The sequence below is a fragment of the Melanostigma gelatinosum genome (assembly GCF_949748355.1).
Source record: "Melanostigma gelatinosum genome assembly, chromosome: 2".
Lineage (NCBI taxonomy): Eukaryota > Metazoa > Chordata > Actinopteri > Perciformes > Zoarcidae > Melanostigma > Melanostigma gelatinosum.
Window position 1 is genome coordinate 16998486 of NC_136635.1, and position 9913 is coordinate 17008398.

The following is a 9913-nucleotide window of genomic DNA, read 5'->3' on the forward strand; positions in this document are numbered from 1 at the left end:
AAGCTCATCACAGCCCTCTGAAGTAAAGCTTCAGATAAGAGGTTTGACGACAGAGTAAGGTGGCAGGTTGTCTGAAGACAAATGTGGAAGGAGCTCAAAGATTTTAAATTTGGCTTCCATTTACAATTCTAAGTAGCAAACAGTTGAATTGCTTGTTTGTTTGAATCACCTATTTTTGTTAATCTCATATGGAGTTACATTTGAATTTAAGGAATAGTTTGACAGTTGTGAAAGTGTAAAAAATGTTTGGTTTTACAACCGATAAATCGTTTACAACATAACCTCTTGTAAAACCACAACTTGTCGTTTCAACACTTTTATTTTTATTTTTAACAAATAGAGGAGATAACACATATAACAGAGCTTTAGGTGCGCTGTTAGCCAGATTGTGTTACCTTTGGTCAGAGCCAGGCTCCTAGCTCCAGCTACATATTTATCGTACAGATGTTTCTTCGAAGCATATTTCCCAACATGTCAAACTATTCCTTTAAATATCAAACTTAATGGACAGCAACCACAAAACATGTGCTTGTTGCTTTTAGATTCACGTATCGCTCAGGACTTCTCGCCATGTGGGGGGGAGTGTTCTCGCTGAAAGAGCAGGGTCACACCCTTCCTGAAGCGGTGGTCCCTGACACTGTAGATAATGACATTACAGCAACTGTTTCCTGTCAGGATCCAGAAGGCAAGAAAGGAAAAGTTACACCAGGTGTATCCCACCACGTTCCCGAGCACAAACACTGCGATGGGAGAGAAGGATGCTGTGAAGGCGAATGTCAGTATGCCAATTGTCTTGGCAGCTTTGATGTCTGAAAAGGAGGGCCTGTGAGAGCATCCTCCTCCTCCCCCTGCCCCTCCCCCTCCTCCTCCATCACTCAGACTCCCCTCTGACAGCAGTTTGCGTTTTCGGGTGTACCGTCGGATGCTAGTGAAAGACACAATGTTCACTGCTAATGTGCCACCGAGCAATGTAAAGTCAAAAGCTGGGAATAACAGCAAAATGTAGGCATCAGGTGGCAGCTTTAGCGGTGTGTAGTTGCACATACGACTGCACTCATTGTACTCCAAAGTGAAGTTTCTGCTGAAGATGAGGGGCGCAAGAGCCAGCAGGAAGCTGGCAGCCCAGGAGAGCAGGATGAGGAGCAGAGTTCTTCTCCGGGACACCAGGGTGTCCTTGTGGAGGGGCCGTAGGATGGCCACGCTTCGCTCCAGTGTCATGAGGAAGATGGTGCTGATGGAGACAAAGGTGCATCCGGCAAACACAGGACCGATCAGCATGCAGGGCTGCCAAGGGCTCAGCAGTCCCCCGAGAGAAGAGGAGGTGGCCGGTGAAATAGAACTGCCCTGGTACCAAATGGGAGGTGTGCTGGTCACCATCAGGGAGATTTCAGTGTAGACGGAGAATGGGACCACGAGGACACCGACCATCATGTCCGCTATGGCCAGGGACACTGTCAGAGAGAGAGAGACAACAAGAAAAGGAGGGCTAAGGGAGCACATTCAAGCTTTTTTTTCCTGGTCAATACACTTCCAGCTCTTTTAGATAAAATTGCACTATGAGTGTGAGAATGTGTGAGAATTTAAATTATAATTGTGTCGGTGCAAGATGGGCAACATCTCAATGAGATAAAGTGATGCAATAAATCACCAAGTTCTCTTAGATCTTCGTAATTCAACCTCAGAAGGCCTTTGGTGTTGGCAGGTTGATAAAATATTCTTCATTAACAATATTGATTTGAATAGGAAACATGAAATTCCATTTAGCCATTTATTTATTTTCAGGAATTTCTGCTGGAAGGAACCTTCCCTGTGGGAAGCGCTTCAACACTAATCTAAGCTTATTCGTTTAATGACAGGTTTGCATTGAATGCTAATATGATTAACAGCATTTACCTTTCAGGTATCCCTGTGGTGTTCGGGACTGCCTCGTTTGCACAAAGACAGTAATGGTGACCACATTTCCAACCACGACAGCAAATGCCAGGCTGACCATGAACACCACGGCCAAAGTGCGATTGATAAATCCACAGCAACAGAGGGTGCAGAGCGGCGCCAGTGACTGGCCTGAAGCGAGTCCTTCCTGAGCAGCTGCAGTGACATTAAACGGACAGTCTGTAGTCGGCAGCAGAACTGCTGTACTCCCAGGAACACTGACGTTGGAAGGCAGAGCAGTCATGGCCCAGGATAGACTGGATTTACCCCTTGTGATTTGTAGGCGGTAGGGCCGCTCAGGAGACCATGTCCTGGACTGGGTCACTATACTGATGAGAAATGAAAAATATATGAAAGCAGTTAAATGGTCCATGGAAATAAAGAACCTATATTGTAAGAAGCAGTGTAAAGTACAGCATGTCATTGATCTGTATGTCAAGTTTCATGGCACAACTCTCTCTCTCACTTAAAAACAAATCAACACTCTCCCATCAACCATGCAGGGAAAACATTATGTTTTACTATTGGGACCACAGGCCACTTCCTTATTGACTCTTTGGTGGAAAAAAAAACTTAAACATATCAATGTAGCTTTTTATCCAAGATTTTAAAAAACAGTGATTTTGTGGTTACCGGTACATGCTTTTCTTGTGCCCTAACACTGTTGGAAGCACCTCAATCTGTCGGTACCTATGCAGAGACTAGTTTAGTACCAAATGTCTCCCTCAGCTGACAACCAAATACACGGGTCCTTCAATCATTGATGCTGTTCTCTAGGCTGGAGAACAGGAAGGTACACACATCCAAGAAAACACACGTAACAGGAATAGACATGTTCAGACCAGAACAAAATCAAATCCCATGTTTTCACTCTGGCCTTGGGTGCAGGAACAGCCAACAAAACATCACAGTTATGAGACTTGAAATCCATTTCAAGTTATTAGCAGTAGCCTGAGAATAATGAGAGGTTCTTGAGAAGCAGAAAAAAAAACACTTGAAGGTGTGTAGTGTGAGACCAGCATATAGTTCAGGATTTAATAAAGACTCGATTTGAATATGAAAGACCTTCCACAAATTAGATTCACAGACGCTGATTGTAAAAAGGAGTTGTAAATACAGTGAGCCAAATAAATATACTGTGATCTCTAATAAAAACATATCTGTATGGAAACGGGTAAGAGATAATACAACTTGTCAATCCTTTCTTGTTTTTCTATGATATCCATTTGCAGTGCTAACAGCATAGAACATCTAATGGATACATGAAGTGGAAATGGTTGATCAAACATTATTATACACTGCTTATAACAATTATTCACCCCCAAGTAACTACAAAAGCCCTTTTCAGACATGGAATATATATAACAAAGCAGGCTTCATCTGTCCCCCCAAGTGACGTCTTTCTGTCAATCCAACATGAGTGACTTTAATCTTGATGTTCCATTCAGACATAACAGCAGCATTCCTTTATGTGATTCAATCAGCTGTATTTGTGCCTATATTGTTATACACTATATGCTTGGTATTTACTGAGACATCATACAAGCATTCAGAGAGGACAGCATGTAGTTATGTGTCTTTCTCCAAGGCTCTGTACTCTACTCTACTTCCTCACTGTTTGGGGTCCATAGACTCCACAGCTGTATAAAAATAATAACAACCATTGCAATATTCAAAAATATATTTTTGGGAGAATAGAGGATGAACCTCATTAATGGGCTTTTTGCCTTTACCTTGAGTGAAGATGACAGGCGGAAGTCTTCCTTGTGGCAAGACCTCAGGTGTGATGAGACAAGCAGCTGAGAGCAAAGACAACACACACACACACACACACACACACACACACACACACACACGGATCTGTCAGAGAGATACAACCCCAGCATCTTCATAATCAGTACAGACTGAGAAATCTAGGCCTACCTGTGTTTGTGTAAGGGGGAAATAAAATACAAACACAGCACAACATGGCCTAAACTGGGCCATCATTTTGTGTGTGTGTCTTCTTGGAATATATTAAATGAATATTGATAAAAACTCTTTCTCCAGCTCTTACTTTCTCTCATTGTTGTTGCCCACTTAGTAGTTCATAGTTCAACATATTTGCTGGAGTTGATGTACTTGTATAATACTTCCATGCATTTATTGTAGGTTGTTTTGGATAACAAGGTCAGCTAAATGAATGTAATGTAATAAGATGAGATAGGCCGAATGTCTTTGCCAAAACCTCTTCAAACCATAGACTCTATGCTTCAAACAAAGGATTTAGCAATATGACATTATGCGCCCCCCCCCCCCCCCCACCCCCACCCCCTCTGACAAATCTGAGACAAGTGCAAAATGTGATGATTCTCAGGCAAGTTCTGAATGAAGGAGCGTCTTTTCCCTGATGAATTTTGAAGTGGATTTATGGACATTAATTCACCATGGATGTCAAAGATAACGATATCCTCGGAAAATGTAAGTTACACTTTATCGATAAAGATATGTAGGCCTATCATGGATGTGTGTTAATCACAGTATTACCGTAAGCTAACAAGCATGTTTTGTAGGTTTTTACAAGTGTGATTGGGAATAGCAGGTGTTCATTACTTAACGTAAATCAGACACTGACGTTTTCTCCCAATACATTTCAAGGCCACCCTTGGGTTGGAGTGAACCAAACTGAGCATTATGGATTGACTGTTATATACCATCAGAAGCCAACAGGGGAACAACAATCCAACAGTGAGTGTGTTTTTTGTTCTTCTTGTTCATTAAGAACATGGAACTGGAGTTTAACTCGATCACATCTCGGTGCTCTAAATGCTCAAAGAGCACAACATGTGGATTAATGTGCCCATGGAAATATAGGCGCCAACAAATCCACTACTTCTATGTGAGTAACGTTTGCTGAAGAACTACAGTGCCTGTTTGCTGTAAGAAATACGGCTTTTTTTTAAGTGAAAATGTGTATTTGTGACTTGTTTATAAAGATTTGCATCTTTAGTAGGAACAAATTGTCATGGGCCTGAGAGCCACAAACAGTGTAGGGAAGTTATAAAGTGTTGCAAAACAGACTGTTGGTCTTGGTCTTTGGTTTCCATGGGCTATTTTACAAAAAAATAGCAAGAATGCCAGCCTTATCGTTTACAACAGATCACGTCCTTTTCAGCCTTGCATTACGGCCCTTCTGCTGTTCGTACTTTTTCCCATTCAGCATGAAAAATCCTAAATAATGACGAATCAACAAGAAATCTTAGTCGACTAAGACCAAAGAGGGGGCAGCCGTACCAAATTCCATGGTAATCCAACCAATAGTTATCAATATATTTCAAATACACAAATGTCAACTGCTTAGTGGCAGGACAGTCAGGATTACCAAAGTTATTAAAATACATGTCTGGGTGGGAAGCAATAATATCTGTGCTTTTGTGAAAATGCATCTTGTAGATGTTGAGATTCTCTGAAGCGATTATCAGATAATAATAATAACTGGTTTTGCTGAAGCTAGCATTCATTGACCAGATTGAACCAATCCCCTTTAATGATGTCACATCCTCTGGGGACCACTGTGCTGCAATAGCTGCGTTTAGGTGTAGGTTGTTCATGCATGCAGTGAATTTCCTTTGACAGTGTCCCCGAGTGACAGGTCAGGCATATGCAGGAAGACTGTGGGGGCTTGGCTTGGCTCTCAGGCCAGGTCGCCCAATTCACAGAAGGGTCATTTGCAGTAATGATGGACAGGCTGGCTTAAAGCCGCCTGAGGCCGTCTGCCACAGCACATGAGCAGAATGACAACTTTCTCTTCACATTTTGGTCATTCCGTCTGTGTTTGTTTCCTTGTGTTGGTCAGAGAATTGCCCAAACACATTTCTACAGACATAAGTGTTACTTTCTTGTTATTGTTGTTTTAACTTTCCTGTGTTAGTGTCTCATTTACAATTGTGGCAATACATTTTCTCTGGCAGCATGTATTCTCGCTATGTGTCTGTCTCCCAACAGTAGTTCTACTTTTCTCTGTATTCTTTTAAAAACATAAACATTTATTAAACTGTAAAGTATTTTATGGTTCAATTTATAAAGCCACGCCCCTCTTCCCAGACTAAGCCCATTATTTTGTAAAAGGAATAAAAGGACATCATTTATAACATTAAAACTATATTCATTATAGTAAATACTCTTGTCATGTTTTGTAATTGCATCATAATTCTAAATTCAATGATAATATAAATTAAGGGGGAATAAAAAATTGATACACTCGTATATCGCAATAACATGTTTTGTGATACTGTATCGATTCTCAAAGGACGATTGATCTTTAAATAAAAGTTATGCAAAGATTCATGGCAGGCAGTGGTTCATTCTGTGTTGAGTTTAAACCCCCGAAGGCTTTGATGTTGGATGTTACAGAACTGTGAAAAATCAAAAAATGTCTGCAACTGGCGGTGTGTTCTTTATACAATGACTTTCCTAAAATTAGATTTTAAAAAATCACCTTGCTTACAAATAGCAATATATTGAATCATTACCTCTGTATCATGATATCGTATTGTATCGCTGTTAGAACATCGTTCATTGCTCCTGAACCAATAGTGTTACTATTGCACACAGAACTTATTAGCTGTTCAGTCATTTAATAAAACTTGCGGTGTAATTTATTTGAATGTTCATCTTAAACACTAAACTGTTAACCCATGATGTCCTGACCTTTGGTCTTCTTCTCTTGTAGATATTCAACAAGTATTTATTGTGTATTACAGTGTATCAAAATTCAAATTTATAACGGCAACAATATCTTTGAAAAGTGAAATTCAAATTTAACAGGACAGAGTTAAGTGTATGCAGGTGTGAGCCGATTAATGTACGAGTACATCGAAAGACAACAAATGGGCGGGAAAAAATGTACCCAATTATTTACATGGTGTCATTATGAAGTACGTTTTCCTGTTACAGGGATTTCTTTGTCATGTAAATGTGGGAAAGCTTTGCTCATAGTCAGTCCATTTTTTAAATTGAAATATTTTGACGACAGACATTGCTAAAAGCTACTTAATAATAATTAAATGTATCAAACCTGGAAGACCTAGTCAATTAACATGAGACAATAATAACGAAACCTTTTACTCCAGAAATGTACATGCTGTCAGTTTAAAACAAATGTAATACATTGCAAATGAATATCACTCAAGAGCACTAACACTAAATTAGTCGAAGCAAAGTAATTATTCATATGCAAACGCATATGTGAGTGAAGCCTGACACGCATCCATTTTTAATCATTGCTAAAACAGAAGTTTCTTTTAAAAACAAACAAATGTAGAAATGTTGTATCTCCTTGTGTGGTATTTATCATGGAAAAGGCCTGTCATATAATACCACACATACGTTATCTTACCGGCATTTCCACTATGATGGACCAAAGAGCAGTTCTGCAGACAGCGGTTGATAACAGCAAAACAATCCAGCATGAATTAGTGGAGGTAAAATCCAGAGAAGGAGAGAGTGGCGATGGAGTCCTCCTATCATTCATTCTCCTGAGAAGCACACATTCAGCACAGAGCCTCTCGTGCACTCCAGCGCTCTGTCGCTGCGATTCAGCCTCTCCTCCACCTCTCTCGTTCTGTGGAGCGCTCAACCTCCAGCTTCCTCCTCCCCTCTCCTCCCGTCTCTGCCCCTCACCCTCTGAGCGCCTTATCACATGCGCACACTCTTCCCTCGGAGCTTCAAGGTAAAGTCCACAGCAGCTCCTTTCTCACTCTTCCTCCCACGTTCACCCTCTGATGTGCCTCCTCTGCCTCCTCTTCTCCCCCTCGTTCCCCAAACATCTCTCATGCTTCGGAGCTTACAGCCTCCTTCACTGTGGAACCCTTGCTTTCAGGCCACGCTTCGTTGTATATTTATTTAACTCTTTAACTTTGCCCTCAAGCATCTGTGTCTTTGCTGTACACATTCACTCGTTGTATCTTTGTTGTGCCCAAACTAATGACGATGATCTCTAGTTCTACGTTTCGCAGCCTCGGATCCCGTAAAAAACAAAAAGCAGACAGAATGAATGAGAGAGACAGAGAGACATTACATTGCACTAATGAGAGGAGACTGTATAACAGTATGAGACGGGGGGAAATGCATCCATCCTCTAATGGGCATTTGTCCGGCTTTGCCCCCCGATGGCCTTGGCCCGTGTCCGTGGCTTTGATCATGCCTGGCACATGGGTCATGTCATCTCCTCTTTGTTGCCCCTAGTGAGCAGAAACTACAGCACTCAAGTGAGGCCCCTGCCCTCGGACATGGTCTGAGACACTGGGCAGCATGTTGCAGGACACATCACTGATTTGCCCTTGCCTTGACACTACCTCTGCATACAAATATACATCTCTCAGAGACAAGTTATTCAACAGCAACAACTTTGAAACTGAAATATAAAAATGAAGCTCAGATTCTGAATATAAATGCTGAAGTAAAGTTGATAAGATAATCTTGCCAAGTAAATAACTACAGGGCATATGCCATGTTATAGGTCCTACATATTATATATCTGATTTGCTTTCCCACAAGGTATAACCTGGCTGCTTGTTGATTACATTTGGGGTCCCAGTTGCCTTGAAACTCTACAGCACACAATAGACAAATGCATTTCTATCCTGCTGTCAAATATAATGAGATAAGCTCTGGTAAAAGTCCCAAAGCAGCATTTACCTGTGTGGATTTTTCTCTGAGGTGATAGTGACCGTGGCTGTTTCATATGCCATGTGGACAGGAATTCATTTTCATATTAAATCATTTCTGCGAGACCAGGGATTGCTTTAGAGTACAGCTAAATTTCTTCATTTAAATGCTACTTTTAGGGGGCCGGGTTGGTGGCCTAGCTGTCTAAGATGCTAACCATGTGAACGGGTTGATGTCGAGTCTGGCCAATTTTCTGTCACATCCCTACGGCATACTGTCAAATAAAGGTTCTTAAAATTGTAAATGAATGTGTGTACAAAATGTTCTGCCAATTCATCTGGCAAGTATTGACAGATTTCTCAGGAAACTTGTCTTCACCTGTATTCCAGCTCAGTTCCGCTTCCTCGTGATCAGCTGCTGTGTTTGATCAAGTTGAGGGTGCACTAGCCTCAGGTCACTGAATAATGCAAAGCTTTATCCACACCGCCACCATGAAATGACTTCCTTTGAAACCAGTGTTTGATTTTCATATCCAATCATACGCTTTAACAGATAACCTTCAGGAAACTTTCAAGTCCAAGATATGAATCTGAAATCTAGTCAGGCTTGTTAAATGTGGGAACTTGTGTGCTGCTGACAACATGGAAGGGGAAGGGAAGCTTGCCTTCCATGTAGTTTCTGTACATTTTCTGTCAGTATTCATATATATATATGTTATATATATACATATATATATAATATATATATATGGTGCAATATAAATCCACCCTCATGTGTTTGTGTACGATTCATTTTATTCTGTTTTTATCTTAATCTGTAGCCTGTTTTTGTATTTCATATCAGTATGCTTAAGCATTGGTGTTGGCATTGGATTGGCTATTTTGAAATAGAAATAGTTTGGCTGGACCATGTTTACTTACTTTATTTGTACTGGTATAATATTAAAACTGGAAACTAGTAGAGGGAAATTGTAAAGATGAAAAAAGAAAATGCAAAAATAAGATGAGTAAAAAAATAGTTTTATGATTGTTATTCCAAACACTGTAACCTGTGCATACTTTATACGAACAAATTGTCGTAGATGGCGGTCGATATTAAACTATTTGACAGCTGCTTTTTTATAATAGAAAACAATGTAATCGAATACGCCAAATTGATCAAGGCAGCAAACTCTGAAATACAATATAATTCAATGATACATGTTTTACTAATCATAAACTTCTGTAACCTCTTGTAAATACCCAAACTAGTAATGCTGGACTTTCCTCCCTGCAGCACACATCTGACTCACTGCTGTCACTATTTACTGCCAGGAATTTGACAGAACATTGTG

At 40.5% G+C, this 9913-nt stretch overlaps 1 protein-coding gene across 1 annotated transcript; it reads right to left on the bottom strand.

Moving 5' to 3' along the window:
* Positions 1-555: 555 nt before the first annotated feature.
* LOC306789351 (trace amine-associated receptor 13c) lies at positions 556-2176 on the bottom strand (the record flags this gene model as incomplete). Its single annotated transcript, XM_079285262.1, has 2 exons — positions 556-1451; positions 1894-2176. The coding sequence occupies 2 exons, from the start codon at positions 2174-2176 to the stop codon at positions 556-558; spliced, it is 1179 nt and encodes a 392-aa protein (XP_079141388.1).
* Positions 2177-9913: the final 7737 nt, after the last annotated feature.